The following is a 22,565-nucleotide window of genomic DNA, read 5'->3' on the forward strand; positions in this document are numbered from 1 at the left end:
ATTCCCGAGGCTCCTATCTCATTGACTGCGGTCGTAGCAGGCCCTCGTAAAAAAAAAAAAAGAAAACATTGCTTGTTTCTGAAATAATGTCGCTATCAGTTAAATTTCGTGGAGGTAACTAACGACAGACGAAGGTCTAACTGCGAAACACCAGCACATGAGGACATGTTGCAAGATGTAGAATATCTAATCTAGAGAGAGATCGCAAATCCTGGACAGAGAGCAGAAATAAATTTCCTCATCTCAAAATCAAAAGAGGTGGCTGACAGATGGAGTAGCACACGAGGAATAAGGATTATAAACAGGGATAAGGTGCCTCAGAAAGGCTGGCCAACGTTTCCATAGGAGGACCTATCTTCGTCAAAGCCTTTCACGAAGATAGGTCCTCCTATCGAAACGTTGGCCAGCCTTTCTGAGGCACCTTATCCCTGTTTATAATCCTTATTCCCCTCACCTCAAAAAGTCATGCGAATAATGTCGCCTTTGGCTGCTATAGCAGTGATTGTTGTACCTTCTGAAAAGGACGCACCGTCACAACCATTCCCAGAGTACGTGTAATGCTCAAAACTCCGAACAAAACGCAAAGCGTTAGTGATGCACGATATCTCATTCGTTAGCGTGTCTGGTTCAGAACTGACGATGGGGTTCACAGTTATGATCATGGGTTAGGTCTGCGGTCTGTGATCTTAGTGGTCAGATGGGCGAAGTTGCATTTTTTACTGTCATATGTTGAGACTGACGTTGAGGATGGGAAGCTCAGAATCGCTGACTGTTGTGCTACTTGGCCCATCCTGTTGTATCGTTCAGGACAACAAGAGAGGAAAGAAACGAGGTGGATGGGACAAAGAATCTGTGTGGTCCACATCGTTTCTTTCCGCCCTTATTTCGCTCAATGATACATGATGGGAAAGTCGCCTGATGATATGAGCGACAGTGACGCTACAGAAAGAATGGATGGGCGGATGCATCCAACCTAGGTTGGTGTAGTAAAATTATTCTATTGCAGTGCTATTCCCTTTTTTCTGCCGGTGGTCCGCGCCCCGCCTAGTTTATCATCTGGATCCGCCTGCAGTGAAGGGTGGATGATACGGAAGGAATCAAATCAAGCGAAAGGAATTTCTGGCATTATAGCGGCTTTAGTTTCGACCTTTTAAATACTGTTGCAGTAGCACAGATCGGTGCTGAAATTGGCCATTTCCTGGTCGCATATAGGCACTTGGCCAAGTTCCTTTGCAGAGACGCCTGTTGACCTTGCATAGAATTGAACTGGAGATAGGTTGTAGGCAAGCTCGAACTTGCGAGAAAAAGGAAAGAAAAGTAGACGTGAAGTGGACGTGATTTCAGTAGCGCGGCATATTGTCCCTGTTTGTTGAGATATTCGCCTGCACCACCTTTACTATCTTAGCTGGCAAAGGTAGTCATGTGTACATAGAAAGTGTGAGCAAAACCTAAATATATTCATTTTGGCGGCCCTGTATTTATGAATTAAAATTTGTGTTGTTTGCAGCCACAACGTCAGGGGGTGAACGCCCTTATAAGTTTTCAACGGCAACGTAAGTTCTAGCGTAAATGATTCTTACGCTGTTTTAGGGGCGAAGCACCTTATGGCCGAGCCTTGTCCCTCCCTTGTCGTCCGTTGGCCGTAGCTCTGGTTTGCATGGAGTCCACTAGGGGCGCTGCGGTGTACAAGGGTTATATAAGCACTGTTATACTGTACACAACGACAGTAGATATATATATATACATATATATATATATATATATATATATATATATATATATATATATATATATATATTCACGGTTACCCGATTGATCCCCCGGTGCTTCGCCCATTCATTACCATTCACTTCGTGGATATGGGGTGATTTTTTAATAACAATGCTACACATCTGCGATCGTAGAACGACTCCACTATAATTTCAGCGAGTGCTTCTTGTAGTGGGCAGATGGCCACACTACACCTTCGCTATATTTTGCGACTAGGCTTCGAGTAATGCGACCGCATAAAATATCTTGTAAATTGTAGAGAACGGATTGTTTCCAGAAAGTAAAAGCCAAGGCGATTGACTATTAGTACAGGCATTTTTAATTCACGGATTATTCGTTGCGTACTGTTCTCGGGGAAAAGCTTTGCAGCATCTTTAGAGTCTCATAAAGTTATACTCAACTTTCTTTCAAAAAATAAAGGGGCTCGTTCCACAAGAACTTTTAACAAAACGCAAAACACGCATTTTGTGTCTTCAAACTGTTTCAGTCTCCGGAAAATGTTCAAAACGGCCGGGGACAGTTCGAAAGCAGAAAATAGGTTAGGTAGCCTCTTTTTTTTATGGAAGCACACGATTTAGGAAGACGTGTAAAAGTATAGCCTCTCTTTGGGTTTATTGATAAAGGACAGGGCATGGAGAACCACACACGTGAACACGACGCCGGAAAATCAGTCGCGCAGTTTCTCAATCAAACTGTCAGCGCAAGCTGATTCTCTACAAGATGGACATATTAGAAGCCAGAGAAGGCACCTGTTAGACCACTCTTCATCTAGAGTCGCTACCACTGTGACAAAAGCGCGTGTTGCCGTACGCATTGCATCCGACGACGTCATAGTGTCAAGAGGGTAAATAATTCATCAGCTGCACTCAAAGGAAACAGGTGGAAGGGCAATAATTGAGGGACCTGGCTTTAGTTCCTAGCTACTGATTCGAAAATTGCTGTAACTGCTCGTCATATTGGAACGAGCTGCAGTGCAGTGAATCGCTAGAATTTAGTGAGGACTCTATGTTCCTTGCGTACAAATGAAGAGAAAAGGTTAATAAGTAATACTATAGAGGTCATCTGTTGGTGGATATGAGCCAAAATATGAAAATGACAGAGCTATGGTGGCTCCGCACAGCAACTTGAAAGCCTCGAAGCGGCCAGCTTGGTAAGCGAGAAAATAAATTTTGCCAGAACAATGAGAGAGAGTTGGTATTAATCATACTGTAACGCAAAGCTTCTTTGCATCCAGGCAGTTGTGCATTCCAAATTTCGCTTTCAAGTAATAATGCGCGTGCGTGCCACTTGTAATATTTTGGTCTTCTTTTTTTGGTGGACGCAGGTGGCTTTTGATAAACGCCACAGACCCGGCACAACAGTTGGCATGGCTCGTGAATGAGCTGCACGAATCGGAAACCAAGGGCGAAAAGGTGAGCACGTATTTGAGTAGCATCGTCGGATAAATAACATTCTTAGCGTAAATGTTAGTGGCGGCATTAGAAAGCCAAACGAAACAACCTTGGAAATGTTATGTTGACGTTTTTTTAGACAATAAATATTTGAAGCATGGAGTACTGCGCTCGACGATTGAAATGCGAACAGCGAAACACGTGGCTCTTCGCAGCCTCGCAAGAGTCAAAGGGCACGAAGATGCATGACCAACAGCGATGCGTCATGAGTAGTGTTCGTGACACGTCAGAGCTGGTCACACTTCCTCACGCCCTTTCATTTGACAACACTGCACAAAAACCACTCGTTGAGATGTTCGCATTTCAGTGCATTGCCATGTGATCGGCCTGTTGAGACGTATAAAAGAACCAGGTTACGTCAAGAACACATAGGGGAGGTGTTCGAAAGGCACAATAGGTGATTGCACTCGCGAGTGTGTTCTATTCCTGTTTTAGCATAAGAGTTTCGGAAGTGGTGAAATCCTAACAGTATCGCAGATTTCACCCGAGGCACCTCAAGAAAATGTACGTCAACATATTTTTGTGACCAGCTTGTTTTGGTCGGGCGTAATCTCAGGATTCATAGGCTGAAGCTAACACATCGGTTGTTGTTCCATCGCTTCTTCGTTGAAAAGTGCAACAAAGCTAATCGTAAGAACAACGACAGGTACTTTTGTCGAAACGGCAGCTCCAGTTTCAGACACTTCTTGTTCGACCACTGTTAATATTAACCCAGGTATTTTGTTTCGACCATTGGTAATGTTGTCCTGAATTTTTTGCATATGTGTTTACATATACATAGTGCATACCGTATACGTAGCCAACCGGACACTTAACCTGGTTAACCTCTCTGCCTTTCGCCTCTTATTTTGCTTCCTTCCTATATACATATACTGCCGTAATATTGCCAGTCAATCCAGACATTAAAGAGGTGGGCACAGAAGTTGCTTACACAGGTAATAAAATCAAGCATGACACTACACACATTAACATAAACACAAAACATGAAACTGCATGAGTGTGCAAACAACAGAACATCAGCATGTTACATATATGCCTACGTCACAACAAAACAATATTGCGTGTAAAAAGCGCGTATTGGAGACCAACATACATCGGAATAAATTAAAATAGCACACAAGCAGGTCTTAGAACTAATCAGAATCAGAATTTATTTTGAAAAGTTCGGTCATGAGATATATGATGCTTTCGCAAATCGCGCTGGAGGTAATTGCGAAAGTGAGCTGCCAAGACAATTCTAGAGTTCGACTGTTGATGGGAAATATTAAAATTTAAAAATGTTCAAGCGTGGTTGGAATGGAACAAGGTTAAGGTGATGAGTGCTTCGAGTCGCACGGCTGGGGCACTTCTCAAATGGAGCCGGTGCCGCAATAACCGATGACCAGTGTATGATCTTATGCAAAGTGACAAGACGTTAGCGCGTGCGTCTGTGTGCAAGTATGTGAAGTGATAAGTCATGGGATTGTGATGATGGTCGAAAGTGATGGTAATATTTATTATGCTATATACATCTTATAGTTTTCTTTTCGAGAGAGTCTAGTTAGGCAGCGTCACAAGAAGAGTAGGGAGACGGATGCATACTCCAAAGTAGAGCTGATTGATGTTTTGTAGGCGGTTTGCAACCAGCAACGTCCGTTAACGTTCGTTTTAAATACAGTAGTTTTCTAAGTCACTTCAAGTAGATGCAGACAACGTGTTTCTGCCATTTCATGTTGTGAGCAGTTATGAGTTGACATTGGCCTCGATGGTATACGAACACAGGTAAAACGGCAGTTCAGACTACCAAAAAAAAAAAAGAAAGTTCGTGAAATGGTGAGCACTGCCATTGTCTGCTTTATCTCTTTCGGTTGTCAAGCGTTGTTTCAAGTACTCGAACAAATGGTTCTCCAGCATTGTCACCAACGCGGCTTTCCTTCAGACGAAGCCTTTGAAGCGGACTTGGCGTAAGCTCTGTAAAGCTTGCAGAAAGGTCACGCATGCGATACCTTAACTTTCATAATCCAAAAATTGTCGAGGTCGCACATATTGCCCACTGTTTTTGAGAGTGGTCTGGTTAAAGTTGCTTTAATGTTATGCGCATGCCAAGAAAGACAAAGCCAACTTTTACGCGCCGGTTTTTAATCCGACAGGACGTGCATGTGCACACATTTGCAAGCAAGATCTTATGATGCCTTCTTAACAATGCCCATCAGCTGGCGGCATAAAGCAAAAATGTTGGGCTGGTCTTCAGAAGGTTATGTTACGCAAAGGTCATTCATTATGCAATAAAGTGATACAGTCGACAAGAAGCTGACTGTCATTATAATACGCATTTCCATAGGTTAGCGTTGGTAGATAGGCAGGAATATTACGGCGGCTATAAAATTAACGCCTCCGGATCGAATATGTGGTCGTATTTATTTTATTTCGTTCAAATAATCATCCCTTGCTTTTTTATATATAACGGATGTTTATAGGAAACGAAGTCTATAACAATTCAATGAAGAAAACTGTAGAGCTGTGCACAGAAAATGTCTTCAATAACCGAAGTTCCGTAATTTCCATTTTAAGAGGCCCTGAAAAGAAACGCCACATTGATTTAGTTTCTTTTCTTTAAAAACTACAATGTAGTTAACTTCGCAGTAAGAGGCTGTTTATACTAGAAAGAAAAAAAAAAGGGCCAAACTTCATTTTCGCTCATAACAGCAGTGCCGGTAGGTGAAAATATCCTCATAAATGTCAAACTATTTTCACGTATTTGAACAGGCTGCAGGTCAGTAGAAGTTATCCGCTCTTGCCAAGTTCCATCTTTGGCTATTTTAGAACACAATGTATTTCATATTTACCGATAAAAAGTATTATTTAAGCCAAAGCGGATTTCATTAAAACCGACGACATCATGGCTAGCTGGTGGAACAACTTCAAGGCGGCCTCGTCACCCGTCTGTCGTTTTTGCGTCTCTTATGGCTTACCAAGCCTCTTTTCACGGAAACATGGACTTTCTTTAGTAGTGTAGCAAGATAAAGAAGCTAAATGATTTTTTATTATTTAGTTTCCTTTTAATCCCTTTATGAAACAAGGCGCAAATGCGAAAGCGAAAGAAGAATCGAGGACTACATACTTCTCGTATCCGAAAAGGAACAATTCGGAAGTTTAGAATATTGACAACTAACGAAATAATGCCCAACAACAGGCGGCTAAAGTCTTGTTAGTGTTCCTGTAATAAGGTATCACAAGTTATCAGAAGTGAAACAATGACTAAAGGATGCAAAACAATGCAGAAAGAAAATGAGTAGAATACAGGCTTTGGTTGCAGTTTCGCGGTCGAAGTCTACACGGAAATCTGTGAGTTCAGCATTTATAGACAGTCATCTAATATTATTGGCTATCTAGTTAAGTAGCAGTTCCTATTTTTATGCTAGAACTAATGGTGTTGCCCTTGCAACGGGCCCTTCTACATGTTTATGGCATAAAATCCTACAGCTTTTTTTTTTCTTCCATAGCTTCCGAGCTTCTTTGGCAACCATTCATTTAGAGTTCTGGGAAAGCTAGTCTTACAGCAGACATTCATTCTCGGGAACGTTGTTTAAAACCATGTTCTAGAGATACTGGCGAAAAGTAGCACGAGAGCACAAGTGTCCAGAACGAAACACGATAACAGCACATAAACAGCGGTCGTATCGTGTTGCTTTCGCATCCCGTGTTTTTTTTTTTCGCGCAATTTTTCGTCTGTATGGAATACCAACACACAGAGCGTTCAGTATCTCTAGAGATGTTGTAAGGTTATTCGTGTTTTTTAATGACAATGACCGATCTTGCGTTTACAACTGATCATTGTCCCTGATTGCTGTATTTTTCACGCTAGTGAGTGCAGATGTTGGACATTATTATATCGAAATAATCATTCCCGCTACAGAAACAATGGCTGTTTTTTTATCCGACGAGGTAAAAAATCAGTTGTGATTTAGCGGTAAATGCGGCAGAAATGCTGTAGCATTCCGTCACACCTCATTCAGGTCCCGGGTGCGCGATTTAAACCGCGCACATGTAACATGCTGATGTTCTGTTGTTTGCACGCTCATGCAGTTTCATGTTTTGTATTTGTGTTAATGTGTGTTCTGTCATGCTTGATTTTATTACCTGTGTAAGCAACGTCTGTGCCAATCCCTGTCATGCCTGGATTGACTGGCAATATTACGGCAGTGTATGTAAACAAATATGCAAAAAATTCAGGACAACATTACCAATGGTCGAAACAAAATATCTGGGTTAATATTAACAGTGGTCGAACAAGAAGTGTCTGAAACTGGAGCAGCCGTTTCGACAAAAGGACTTGTCTTTGTTCTTGCAATTAGCTTTGTTGCATTTTCCAACGAAGAAGCGATGGAACAACAACCGATGTGTTAGCTTCAGCCTATGAATCCTGAGATTACGCCCGACCAAAACAAGGTGGTAACAAAAGTATATTGACGTATACTTTCTTGAGGTGCCTCGGGTGAAATCTGCGATACTGTTAAGATTTCACCGCTTCCGAAACTCTTATGCTAAAACAGCAATAAAACACATTTGCAAGTGCAATCAGCCTTGTGTGCCTTTCGAACACCCCACTGCGTGTTCTGGCCGTGCTCTGGTTCTTTTACACGTCTCAACAGGCCGATCACATGGCAATGCACTGAAATGCGCGCATCTGAGCGAGCGGTTTTTGTGCAGTGTTGTCAAAGCAAAGAGCGTAAGGAAGTGTGACCAGCACTTATGTGTCACGAACACTGCCCGTGACGCATCGCAGTTGGTCATGCATCTTCGCGCCCTTTGACTCTTGCGAGGCTGCGAAAGAGCCGCGCATTTCGCTGTTCGCATTCCAATCGTCGAGCGCAGTACTCCATGCTTCAAATATTTATTGTTTAAAAAAAGGTCAACATAACATCTCCAAGGTAGTTTTGATTTACTTTCTAATTCAGGCACCTAAATTTAGGCTAAGCATGTTATTTATCCGATGACGCAACTCCATAGGCGTATCTACCGGGGGGGGGGGGGGCACTTGTCCCCCCTCCCTTACTGTCAAAAGTGGGGGGGGGGGGGCACAGTATGTCATCCCCCCCCCCCCCCCACACTTTTCAAGGCGAGCACTTTCGGCTGCATGATGGAATGTCGAACAAAACTACAGCTGAAGCTAAAGTTTCTTAATAGAGTGGCCACGTATAAGTAACGTTTTCTTTACTACGTATCCTCTGCTTGGGTAGCGAGCATTGTCTTTCGTGTCTTCTCGGGAACGCGCTTTAGCGGACGACGCGCGGGATTTGTCCTACACACTCGCGTTGCGAAGATGACTTGGAGCTAGGCAGGTCCGCCCTAACAAATGTCAGCTGGCGCTATTTGCATCATGCCCAGTTTTTTGGGACCACTATATCCGCATTTGAAAACTCAATCAGCTTGCTATATTTATCCTGCAGGCGAAGGAGTAGGTCGGAAAAAAATATTACAATCAGCCGCGCCCAACAACTGCTGTGCTTACAGCATGAAATCGTTGGATTATCAAATGCTGGAATTACTTAATCTCTGTCCAGAGATAGTATACATAGATAGTATACATAGCTTTGCAGTCTGAGTATCTTATCACCATAAAAAATGTAATGAAACCTCTTACAGGTTTAACTGTCGAATTTTGTTGTGTAATCACGACTTTGTGTAATGACGAGTTTGTAACGATGCAGTTAACTTATGTAGTTAAATTAGTGAATTATTCATGATTGCTTTTTTCGAAAGCGGTTTCCGCTGCGCGAATAATTTGTGTGTAGTGACGTGATATGAGTATATTTTGCAGGCTTTTTCTGAATGTATGCTCGAAGGAAAAAAAAAGGAAAAAGAACTATGCGTCTGCGTTTGAATGCTCGATATTCGATTCGGTATTCGATAGTAACTATTCGTATTCGATTCATATTCGAAAAATGTTATATTCACCCACCCGTAATATGAAGATTTTGGTGTGCTTTGGTGATATCTGTGCGCAGACAATACAAGATAAGTTTTATGCAGGAATTTATTTTTTATAACCCAGCGCAGATATACGCTTACTTGCACTACATTGTCGGTCACCAAATAGGCGTTAATAAGGCCTTTTGCTGCTACGCAGTTGCGTTCGGTGCACATATAGCGTTCATATGTACATCCTCGATTATACCGACCCAGCCACAGACAACTACAGCAGCCGCACGCCCCCCAAACCAGGCAGCGCAAAAAAAGCTTCGCTAAATGCTTGTGTGCATGGTTAGGCTTTTGGAGCACGTCAGAGAACCCCAGGTGCTTGAGTTTAATTAAGAGTACTTCAATGTGGTGTTTGTTACACCGTCCGTCCTTAAAATTTTAAAATCATTCAGTGAGCAATTAAACATCTATTCATGACCATTAGGAATAGAAATGGATTTCGCGGAAGCTTTTGAAGAAAGTTTCAGAAATACTGGTAGGTGCGTCACGGTTTTAACTAAGTTGATATGCCTTATAGGCTTGAACATCTTAAAAAATGCTGTTGCAACGCGTCATAAAATAATAAATGAAAACGTTAATTAAAACATTGGTACATATAGACGTAATAAGTGATTAGCACAATTTTGTTGTTTAGTTTCGTTTTGCTGATTTACTTATAACCTACTTTCATTTCAGAGGTAGTGCATTATTACGCCGTTAAATAGATGCGACAGGTATTAAACATTAATTTGCTAGCACTTTTGACTATGTGTCTTTATTTTGATGACAATTGCAGTCAGGTTTCCGCAAGGGGCTAAATACATCTCGGCGGTTTGCATTCGGATGACATTCGGGAGAACAATGCAGTGATGAACGTCACAGAGATGACATTTATACGTCGCATTACTTTTCTGTAAGAACACGTTGCAAAAAAATCTAGTGTCTTGCTGACACTTTGTTTGAAAGCAATGTGAAACATTTCTTATTTGGCCATGGAATTATTTACTGAAATGGTGGTGGGTGAAGGTCGTTCACCCTTCCCGCCATGCCGGTCAAATGAAACGTTTGTGACGAATTTTAGTAACTTAGGGTCCAAGTGACAAACGATGATCGAAGAGAACAAAAAGAAAACTGGACATGAGGAATTCAGTTTACCAAAGAAAATGATATACTCTGCGGAAATTACAACTCCTAGGCTTGAGCTTGCCACAGCGTGTAATAAATGCTTGTTGTAAGCATAAAAACAAGTGATAATGCTATGTCGTCACGTGATGACGCTGGGAAACATATAGCACCTCTTTTATCAGACTGCGAAAAGTAAAATACAAGTCATAGGAGGCTTTTGGCGAACCTGCATGCTCTGTAAAGGAGACCAATGTAATAAGGAAACATTTTTGGTCCCTGGCGGCAATGGAATTAGACAGTGCTTCACAATAATTGGTACAGCTTGTAGAAGAATCAGGAATAACTAAATGTTACTAAGTCTGATTATCTTACCTTCCATTACTGTAAAACACTGAGTTTGTGTTCGTATTTATTTTATCCTGAAATGGCCCGTGTTTTTGTTTCGGTGTTTCATTTTGTCTCTGTTTCTGTGGACGGAGTGTTTGTGCTTCTGAATATCGCGCTTAGAATGTGACACTCACGAGAGACGTCACCTTTACCTCCACAAGAACATCTTTCTCATTACGGGTTTATCACCGTCAAACTGTACTGGTGGGTCATGAGTGTCCCCATAGTGCAAGACTCCTGCTAGATATTGACCACCCGAGGTTCTTCAGCATGAACTGTGCACTGTACACGACTGTAAAGAATTCTGCACCCATTAAGATGAGGCCGCCACGGCCTGGACTCGGACCCGCTACTTCGGGCCGAGCCCCACCACGCCATAGCCACTAAGCTACCACGGCGTGTGCCTTGCCTGTGAGCTTCCGCCAATTCTTTACACTATCTCTGTGCTCGTCCAAAGCAGTAAGGGATGATTCGCTTGAACCATCGAAGCAATATTAATGGAAGGAACTTCACCTTGCAAGCAACGCTGCAGGGACATCACATCAGGCAAATGCGCGTTCTAAGCTCTCAGCAGCCGCGCACGGTAGCTACATGATGCACAGGTATTCTGCAGTGAAATTGAAGAAAAAAAAAAACAGTCCTTAGATATTTTCTTGATGTCTTGTTAGAACGTCGTGCGGTTGGTTTTCTGATGACAAGCGTCGACTGGGATTGCTAGATTCCTTTAAATACATTGGGAAGTTTCACGTGTACATGTAAAGGATAATAGGAAGCCATAGTCGAAGTTTTTATAACAGTTCACCGCTGAACTTCTTACGCAGGTACACATCATCGCGCATATTCCGCCGGGCGTGTCTGACTGCCTGCACGTGTGGAGCGAGAACTACCACCGCATCCTAGAAAGGTAACTGTGAAGCGCATGAAGGTTTTTGGTGGCAGAAAGCTGCAAAATATAGTAAAATGGTGATTTTTGTAAGTTGTTCACGCACATTATTCGAAAAACTGTGGTATTTGCATACTTCTGAGAATATCCACGCTGGGACACGTAATTTATACAGAATTATTGGTGCCATAAATTTATTTTTAGAAGCTCAATAACTTCACTGCAAGGCGATAGTGGCCTATTAATTTCTAATTAGAACTGCTTGAGTCAAAACGAACTTCTGCTGCATCAGAAAATTTGAGCTTTATTTTTAAACGGAAATAGCATTCTTGGGGCTACTCGGTACATAAAAATGGTCCTGTTAATGAAAAGTATGTGTCTACAGATAAACAGGGTTGGCAGTGCGGTGAGCATCCTGTTTGTCGGTAGATGGGAACGGGAGTCTAGTTCACATTCGCTGTGTAGCGACCTGTCAAAACGTGCGCGCCTGTTCCATGTTATCTTATATTGTGGAATGAACAAATTTATTTTCTTGTGCAGCGGCATTTTCCTTTAACGTGCGCGCCTGTTCCATGTTATCTTATATTGTGGAATGAACAAATTTATTTTCTTGTGCAACGGCATTTTCTTTTAAACATAACCGATGGACTCAAGAACAAAACAGCCATTCACTCATATACCATCTACCTGCTTTTTCGTATATGCATGCAAGTAAAGTAGTTTAAAAGCATTTAGGCCACACGCGGCGTGATATATATATATATATATTGAGCACTGTCAGGCGTGAAAAAAAACACTTGGGGCAGATAATCCTTTGTATAGTTAAAAAAAGATCGGCTTTAGGACTTGATATCCTTGAGAACTGAGGAAACTGGCAATGATTCCACACCGTGTGATGGAAACACCGCGCGTAGTTTAGTCAAGATAAGAGTTTCTTTCCGCATGGCGCAACTTCAGGACAGTGTTTTACTCCCTCTGCCGTAGAACAGAGACTGTCCTTTGAGTGCCGTTTCAGCAAAGAGATATTTTGCACCCAAATGAAATAATGCTAACTTCAGTCCATTTGGCTTCACAGCTGGCATTCTTAAACAAATACCTTGTCCTAAGCCTTCGGGCTATTTTAACTAATTGTAAAATAAGGCAGATTTTTGCCGCACGTAGGCTGCCTCATTTTCCTTTCCTTCCTTTCGCACAACTTCCCCTGCTACCTGCTAAGTTATGTGCCCTTCAAGACTACTAATTATGTTTTTATAAGCTGATTTAGAATTCTTCTATCGCCTGTGTACGTTTTCTATGCCTACTCTTGTCTACAGTTTGATGTGTACAAACATGACCAATTTATAATTATTGTGACCCACAACGGTCATAAACATTTCCGTGACTAGAGTTGCCATGGGCCCACAATGACGTGTAAGTTGGTATTAATGACTTTCGTCGAGGATCTAAGTACAAACTTCAGGGTTATCAACTTTATTGCTTACATCAAGGTGGTGTTCTAAGAATAATAGCTCTTTTTACTATTTTCTTGAAAAGTTGTGAAAGCATTTAGCCATCTGTCATAATAAAAATACATGCCCCAAGTAAAACAATCATTTCTAATTCAATCGAGCAGTAACTTTATTAAATTGTTTGTATTAATCCTTCAATGGTACAGCCTTTTCCAAAAGTACCCAAGTAACAGCGCTCACGATCACATCAATTTTCTGCCCTCTAGCGGGGATTGTGTTCTGTTATAAGATCTCCAACATTATGAAGATGGAAAGGGGAGTAGTTTCTCATTATCCACAGCTTCCGTGGGTCAAAATTACTTCAGGAGCCCCGCCATCTACGAGAAAGTCAACGTGTTCATGCATGATGTGGAAGGGAATGTTTTGATAGAGAACTGTGCATATATACTGATCGCGGGATTGAATCCCGGCCACGGCGGCCGCATTTCAATGGGGGCAAAATGCGAAAACACCCGTGTACTTAGATTTAGGTGCACGTTAAAGAACCCCACGTGGTCCAAATTTCCGGAGTCCCCCACTACGGCGTGCCTCATAATCAGATCGTGGTTTTGGCACATAAAACCCCATAATTAAATTTTTTATATAGACTGGTTGTGAGAGAGTCATCCAGTTCCTTTGCCAAAGATTCGTCACCGTCAAAGTATTCTCTTCACCAGTCATTTTGGTAGCGGGTCTCGAGCGTTGATACTGAAAAATTAAAAGCATTTTCATGCTTAGATAAGGGAACGTTTTGACTTTGTCAGCTCATACGAAGTTGACATTGTGTGGCCTAACGCTTTTAAAAATGTACCAAAGACTTTTAAGTGAGCTCTAATTTGTGTATTGAGCAAGTGTAAGCTATTTGTAAAGCTTGACAACATGCAGAGTACGAAAGTTCTAAACGTCGCCGATCCCTTAACATTACAGTGCTCCGCACGTACGGCCTACTCACGAGAGTGATTGATTTCGCGTCATTACAATGAAGTGCGCATCACCTCGTTGTGCCGTTTATGCGCACAGGTATGAATCCACAGTGCGTGGTCAATTCTTCGGGCACACGCATGCTGACGAGCTTGAGGTGGCCTATGACTCCAAGGACGCCAAGCGGGCACTCGGCGTGGCTTATCTCGGACCAAGCCTCACGACGTACGGCTCGGGTCACCCTGCCTTCCGTGTATTCACTGTGGACGGAGGCTATCCCGGAGCTTCCTGGGTGAGTTCATTCAATACTTGGCTGCTAGCCAGTACCAAATGATGCCGCCAGAGATTTAGTCGCTTGAACATTCTGCCGCATTAAGGAGCAATGTTTTATGTATTTCAGCAGATGCACACACGAATCGGAAATCCATTTTCTAGCTTTTTCACGATAATTTTATATGTAACTGTTGAGAACACTGAAAATTATGGAGCTGACGGTGCTGACGTTTCAGATGAAGGTGACGATAAACAGCTATTCCCACAAAAAAGAGTGGCCGCACTGAGATAATGAATAACGTGGTATTATTGTACATGACACGTCCTTATAGTTAATGTTTCATCACTGGGAGATGCGCGTTGTTTAATACTGCTCTCTGGGCCAACCAGGCACCTTACTTTATCCTAAGGTGCATTCATGTTTAGGAAAATAACAGCGCAAGATAGACAAGGACACAGGCAAAGACGAACACGACACTGGCTTTGAACTCACAACTGAATTTTATTTTGAGGAAAAATCACATTTATAAACTCTGGCCGACAGGGCAGCTACAAAGTGATTATACATGCTCGGCAGTAGCCGTTCGGGTGGGGTGTCGAATCACACGAGGCAAAAATCATGGCGTCGTCAAAACTAATACTGGTTGCTGATTCTGGCATAAAGATGAAACTACTAGGTAGCTTATGGGAGCCTTTCATATTGATAGGTAAGTGGAAAGATGTGTTAGTAAGCCGTCTGTCGCTCTTAGTGATAAAGAGTTACGATTTTTGCGAGTGTTTCACGGTAGCTTAAGTTTCACAAAGAATGCCTTCTATTGGTTTTTATTTCTTTTGATGACGCCAAGGTTTTTGCCTCGTGTGGTTCGACACGACACCCGAACGGCTACTGCCGCACACGTACAATCGCTTTAAAGTTGCCCTGTGGGCCAGGGTTTATAAATGTGATCTTTCGTTGACGTAAAATTCAGTTGGGAGTTTAGCGCCAGTGTCGTGTTCTTCTTTTACTGTGTCCTTGTCTACCTTGCGCTGTTATTTTCCTAAACATGAATTCTCACAAACTCGTCCAAGTTTCTCTTCTAGTACTAAGGGTGCATGGCTCATCGTACCGGCCCGGCCAGGAGCACTGGCTAATGTGCTCGTACAATTGTATTCTTCTCCTGGAAACAACTGTCAATAAAGTTTCCTGAGCGTACTGATCCCCTATTTTACTGACCGACGTCATGTCGCAACATTGCAATTCGTCCCTTACGCAATACACTTAAAAGGGGTCTTTAAGGAAGTAAGCTGATGCGATGATGTCAAAGATAATTAGTGGTTTTGAACAGTACAACGCAGAGAAAAAAAATGTGACAAATTACCAAAAAAGGCCCGCTTTGTCCACACACGTTTGCCTACGGCTGGAATTTTTGTTATGTTAAGCGTCCCGCTCACAAATACTCACGCTCCTCAAACGAGTTGTAGGACAGTTGCCGCACCCCAGCACTACTTGAGCAAGTGCGAAAAAGAAGAGAGTGTAGGTCTAAGGTAACAATCACAACTACAGGGAATGTGCACATTGACACAATTTCTTCAAGAGATTGACAATCTCGTGACGAAGCCAAAAATTTTATACTAATATTATGTTGGTCGTTCTCTTTGTTTTGAACACTTATTCAAGTATATCCGTCTGTACCCGCCGTGCTGGCTTAGCGGCTGTGGTCATGGGATAAAATCCCGGCCGCGGCGGCCGCATTTCGATGGGGGCGAAATGCACGAACGCTCGTAACCCGTGCATTGGGCGCACGTTAAAGATCACCTGGTGGTCAAAATTAATCCGGAGGCCCCTTCTACAGCGTGCCTCACAATAAAATCATGGTTTTGGCACGTAGAAGCCCAGAATTCAAGTATATCCGTCTGTACTTGCACTAATTGTGTGAACTATAGAAAGCTCGCGATTATAAAAATGAGGTTGTAGTGACAGTGTGTGTGCGTGTGTGCAGATAGTGCGTCACTGCTATTCTTGCGCTGCTGCTTCTACGAGCACGTGTATTTAGTTGCGTTGTTTCTTTCTCTATGTTTACGTGCCTTGTTGGATGTGCACGTTTTTCTGACGGCATGGGTGCGCTTGCAGTCGCTCCTGGACCACCACACGTACCTACTGAACTTGACCGTGGCCAACGCGCAACCCGACATGCCGCCACGGTGGGAGCTCGAGTACAGTGCCCGTGCTGCGTACAACCTGACGAGCCTTGAACCGCAGCAGTGGGACGACGCGCTCGCGAAGATGGAGCACGATGACGAACTTTTCAACAAGTTCTACAGGTAGGCCACCTGAAAGATGACTACGATTTATGTGTTTGTTTATGAATTGGAAATATTGGTAACTAGCACAACATGTCGCCAGCTTCTCCGCAACGTTAAATTGTTAAATAAATATAGGATGATGTTGAGTGAAGTGGATCATTTGGACAATTTAGAAGTTCGTAGTCAAGGAAGACCTTCTTGTAGCGAATTTAGCAGCGCCTCTGGCACATTACTTGGCGTTGACGTGCGCTACGTAGTTGTTGTGTACAGCGAATATGAAGGTGGCCCTATAACACTGATTTAATTTTCACGTTCGAAGGTTCGACTACTTGGAGGCATTTCATCGCGTATATATCCCAACTGTAAAAAAAAATATCGAGTGTTCCTGAAAACAGTGCAGACTAAATATGTTTTCTTTCCTTGATTCATATTTAGCGACTTAGACAGAAAAGCTAAGGGTAAGTACAGTATTTGAGTGCGTCTATACGCCTTAGATATGCCACGAACGTCGACAACATGTAAGATCAGTCGCAAAAGAGGCAAACACATATTAAGCGAAGAGACGATGTAGCGCAGGCGAGGGTACAAGCTGAATAAAATGTTTAATTTTTATTTTAGCAATCGCATATTGAACGAAAAACTAACTTCGAAATTTTGCCGATCTTCATAAAGAAAAGATGAGTTTGCCACCGGTTGCGGCATTATGCTTTGCATCATGGGCTTAAATAATGAAAAAAAAATTAGACCTTCAATTATAAATAAGAGCTACTGCCGGCTATAACGTTTTTTCGGTTGTACAGGAAACGCTGCTAATTTTTTTTTGTACTGCTATCCTCGTAACCTCCTCGTAACCTCTTTACTACGCCGGAGACATTATTTCAAGATAGAAATTTTACCCCAGAGACGTAGAACAGGTGACTGGGAAAGACCGAAGCTATTCTAGCGATGTTATCGCGGCGACCAGCACGTTACGTGAGACAAAAAAAAAAGAATGCACAGACACACAGGGCGACGAGGACGGTCGCGTAACTTTCTACTACCTTGAATGATAATCAAGCCCGTATTTATATCCGTGCATCTTCTACCGACGGGACGCGTGACGAAAAAAGAAGTTAAACGCAATTTGGGAAGGAGGACAAGAAGAAATGAAGTTAACTAAACAATGAACTTGGGATTAAATGGCCTGATCCATTATTCTTCTTTCTCGGGTTTTATGAGCCAAAACCAGTACTGATTATGAGGCACGCCGGAGTGGAGGGCTCCGAATTAATTTTGACCACCTGGGGTTATTTAACGTGCACCACAGCGCGAGCACAAGGACGTTTTTGCATTTTGCCTCCATCGAAATGCGGCCGCCGCGGCCGCGATTCGATCTCGTGCTCAGCAGCGCTACGCCTTAGCCGACTGAGCCACCGCGGCGGGTATGGCCCGATCCATGAACGCAGCCTATCGCACACGTGAAATATAACCTAGTTTTCTTTCGGATTGCGACAACGAGGGGGCGCTAACACAAACATGGCCTAGCCTCGGGATTTCTTTAGGCTGGCCCGTTTCCGCTGTTGTCCACTGCTCCTTCCAATGATACCCATGGCTTCAAATTGTGGTCGATATCCGCACTGTTCACTGAGGAAGACTAAACACCTCGAAAAATGGTTGCGCGCGCTGTTGCCATGTTTCCACCTGCTACGGTTTAGGTATACCCGCTTGTTTTTACAGCGAAAGCTGTATACTCGCGTGGCTAGGCGAAACGAAAAACCGTTCGCCACGTGTTTTGATAAACGTCTCTATTGGCTGCGCCGTCAGTTACGTCGTTCTCTATGTCGCACCCAAACGCGCGCGCCATTGGCAGCGCCGTTAGTGACGTCGTTAGCGAACGAGTTCCCGCCATTGACACCTTGACGCTGCTCTTCCCGCAACGCCTCCTCCTCGGCTCGCCGTTGTCGCATGCGTTCGATATCTCGAGTTAGCTCGGCGTCGTGGTTAGCAACGTCCGCCCGCCGTCGGCGCTTGCGTTCCACTAGAAACACAAACATGTAACCAATAATTGAGAAACGCTTCAATACACCGTCGGGATTAACCCATTGCTAAACACCGGGGCTGCACGTTTCAGCTTCGCTGCTTAACGATCTGTACGGATTGCTTGGGCGAATATTTTCCACGTACTTCGCGCAGGAACGTGGGATCCTAGGGTCGCACTTACGGTGCACGAAAAAAAAAACTTGCTTTTGTGCTTGACTTTGCATGGATCGACTTTCACGGACCTTACATAGGCCTGAAAACTTGACGGGAAGATAAAACATGACCCAAACAGTAGCCTTTCACCCACTGTTTTGAGCCTGCGTGTCAGGTCGCGGGTATAGAAAATAACGGCCTTTTTTTTCTTTTTTTGATCACAGTGCTTATCTATTTTATTTTCGTTTCACGTAACGCGATAACCATCATAATAATGCAGAACCAACTCGCCGAAAGCTACACCTTACTGATGTATATCTTCACATTTGCAGATTCTACTACAAGGGGGAGCCACAGAAGAAGCACTGCAAGGGTTCGTGCCGGAGCAGGCTTTTGTGCGAGCAAAGGACCGGGACTTCTACGGACCTGAAGCGGTGCTAGACAGTTCCGCAGTAAACGCCACAGGTGGTCAGTGGCGAATACTCTCTTGACACCAGCGAAATATGTTCAAGTGACATTGAAGGAAGATGGCCGGTACCAGGCATAACATTCGACGCAGAATTTACTCTCGGAAGTCAAAGCTGAGTCACATGCCCTTCTGTGACATAACTCTCGATCATCAAGTCATTAAACATCTTGTGTCACGGATAATTGTTGTACTCTGCGTTACTGAAAAATAAAATATTTTGATGCTTTCTCTTTCACTTGATTGATTCACTTAATTGCTGATTGCTCCTGTACTGGACACCCCCCAGAAGTGCATGCTGAATAATTTTGTGACGGATGAGGCGCTTTTAATTACAGATGATTAAATGAAAAGTCCACAAAAATAGTCACTGGTTTCTGCGCTCAACTCCCCAGATGATCACGATGACGATGGTTCTCTGTTATGGCTCATGCCAACTAAGGGGGATCCATCGTCTTCTTCGTCTTCGTCTCACCACACGGTTGACATTATATTCCCAGTTTCGTGCACAAAGCCCATCAGCTAAGTCAAAGTGGTGCGAAGAAGTGAAATCTTTTGAGTCCACTATACCAGCGTCTTTCGGACATGATGCGTGCGACCACATATTTTAAATCACCGACTCGGTCAGTAAACGTGACGGGACCAAAATGCTGGGCCCAAAGCTTTTGACATAAGCAGGATCTGCGCTGAGAAGTCTATAGCCAGACGAAGTCACCCTTTTCGAAAGAAAGTGGCTCGTGGCGGCGGTCATACCACTATTTGGAGCAATCTCGGGATGCCAGTGTGCGCAGACGAGCGATTTGACGGGCTTCCTGAGCACGGTACAAAGTTTCGGATAATGACTGATCAGTATGATCGGTATCATCAGTATGAAGTCCCCAGTATGATCAGCAGATGGTAGGATGGTATCGACGTCGTTGCACGGCTATTGAACGTAGAGCTGGTAGAAAGAGATATAGTCCGCGGTTTCGTACTTCGTGGTATTGTAGACATACGTGATAAACGATGAGAAGCCGTCCCAGTTGTGATTTGATGACACATACATAGCCACCACGTTGGGGCGCGGTTTGTTAGTTCGACCAGGCCATTCGTTTCCGGATGGTACGGTGTCGGTGGCGGAACTGCGAAGTGCAAACGCAAAGAAATACTTAAACAGTATCGGCGATGAAATGGTGACCACAGTGATTCATGATTACGCGAGGTGGGCCACGGAGAAGAACTACGAAGAGTAACAAAAAAGCCGTAATGCAAGCAGCTATGAAGTAGGGTATCACTGCAGTTTCCGTGTATTTAGTAAGGTGGCCGACAAAGACGACGATCAAGCGATTGTTGTTCGAAGATTGCGGAAACGGTCCGAGCAGATTGATACCAACTTGCTCGAAAGGCGTATAGGCGGCGTTACAGGGTGAACAAGGCAGTGCGGAGCGCTTATGGGTCAATTGTGGCACAGGCACTGGTCGCAGCTGGACACATATTGTTTAGTGGTATGACACCTTTTGGGCCAGTAAAAGCCTTCTTGTATTCGATGCAACGTGCCAATGAATTCCAGATAGCCTAATGCCGCACCATCCCGCATGGACCGGAGAACGTCACATAGCAGACTTTCAGGAGCAATAAGTAAATAGTGCGTGCCTTTTGCTAAGTAATTCATCTTATATAATAGTCAATTGTGGAGACAAAAATGATCACTGGCCTTGGGACTGCGGGTATGAGGTGGTCCAAACATAAGCCTGTTCTTGCTGGAACATGGTGATTCCAGGAAACGTTGTGGGAACCAATAGCAAAGCAGGCGTCGAAGGTGTCCGCGTCACCCTTCGTCGTGGCCAGAGGAAGACGGGAACGACAATCTGCGCCCGTATGACGTCGTGCATTCTTGTAGGAAACAATAAAGTTACATTCTGGGAGCCGTAAGAGTCCAACGTAGAAGGCGGCCAGATGGGTCGCGGAGAGCAACTTCAAGCCACCATAAAGAATGATAGTCGATGACATTCGTGAACGGACGTCCATAGATGTAGCAGCTAAACTTTTGAACGGCGAATACCACTGCCAAGCGTTCTTGTTCTGTCACAGTGTGTTCGAGTTCAGCCTTGCTTAGAGAGCGACTCGCACAGGCAACGACATGCTCTTTGGTTTTATGGTGCAGGTGTATAACCGCTCCGAGGCCTAATGCGCTTGCGTCAGTGAGCACTTCAGTAGGAGCAAGTGGATCAAAGTGACGGAGAATAGTAGTAACGTCAGCAAAAAATTGGGTTGAGAAATTTCCGCGTCACATTCAGATTTCCATTCGAATTCTTTTCCATTCCATTCTTTTCGCAAAAGACTTGTCAACAAACACAACATTCACGAAGCTACCCAACATCTACAACGCGAAATGTAGAAACTAAAAGCATAGTCCGTGAAAGGTGCGGAGTTTTCTTAGAGACTGTGGTGACCGAAAGGCGCTGATTGCTTCAATATTCCGGTGGTCTGGTCTGACGCCATCTTTGTCAACCAAGTGTCCAAGAACCATCGCCAGTCGTTCGCCAAGCAGGTAGGTAGTGGTAGTCTGCCCTTCCGTGTGCTCACAACATTTAGTCTTAGAAGGCGCCGCGAATCTAAGCCGGGAGCCACCCAACGACTTAAACACGCAAACAAACGACGCGTAAATTCTGCCGCGCACTAGGCAATTGAAGAGCGGCATAGTGTCGTTTACAAATTATTCGTTCAAGTTTTGAGTGCACTCCCTGGGAACTGACTGTTTTGTGGGGTCTACAAAATTGTAACTTTCAATGATGTAGCTTTCTACGTGAGCCATGGCGATGGCAGATAATGTGGAATACAAAGCTTTCAAACCGCCGCGATCAACAATACAAAGGGAAACACCATAGCGAACCTTAGCCTGCCAATGAAATTCATTTGCAACACGAAAGCTCTAGCAAGCATTTCGGAAAAGGAGCGGCTACGCGACTGCACCACGGCAAGTGGCTAGCTAGAGTGAGCCGTGTGTCAGTGAATGGTGAATATATCAAACGCACTCACCAATAGTTTCCTTGGCGTGGTCGCCCCAAGAAACGATGCCGCAGGAACCTCGATGCCGCGTCGCAGTCGAATATGCCTTTTCGGCGACGTCAGGGTGCCGTCATCGGCATCGGTCGCGGGCTGTCCAGAGCACGATGTCGAAGAGCAATGCATCGATGCCCGCGACAACGCCCACTTCGTGTCTGGTAGTCTCTCCCTGTGGTCCCGCCGCAGGCTTGCTCAACGCCGATCAGCGCATGCGCGAAGCTAAGCTCACGCGCCTACACCGAAGGGTTTCCGCGTGACCACTGCTATTCTTGCGCTGCTCCTTCTACGAGCACGTGCATTTAATTGCGTTGTTTCTTTCTCTATGTTTACGTGCCTTGTTGGATGTGTACGTTTTTCTGACG

The 22,565-nt window shown here is 43.9% G+C and overlaps 1 protein-coding gene across 1 annotated transcript in view; it reads left to right on the plus strand.

The window, feature by feature from the left end:
- Positions 1 to 22,565, plus strand: part of LOC119432472 (sphingomyelin phosphodiesterase) — a 48,574-nt gene that overhangs the window by 23,012 nt on the left and 2,997 nt on the right. The window contains exons 8-13 of the mRNA XM_049658249.1: positions 3,095 to 3,182; positions 11,495 to 11,577; positions 14,064 to 14,256; positions 16,348 to 16,538; positions 19,025 to 19,065; positions 21,654 to 21,688. Of these exons, the coding sequence (XP_049514206.1) occupies positions 3,095 to 3,182; positions 11,495 to 11,577; positions 14,064 to 14,256; positions 16,348 to 16,538; positions 19,025 to 19,065; positions 21,654 to 21,688 (631 nt within the window). The remainder of the gene's footprint in view (positions 1 to 3,094; positions 3,183 to 11,494; positions 11,578 to 14,063; positions 14,257 to 16,347; positions 16,539 to 19,024; positions 19,066 to 21,653; positions 21,689 to 22,565) is intronic.

This window comes from Dermacentor silvarum, chromosome 11 (assembly GCF_013339745.2).
Source record: "Dermacentor silvarum isolate Dsil-2018 chromosome 11, BIME_Dsil_1.4, whole genome shotgun sequence".
NCBI lineage: Eukaryota > Metazoa > Arthropoda > Arachnida > Ixodida > Ixodidae > Dermacentor > Dermacentor silvarum.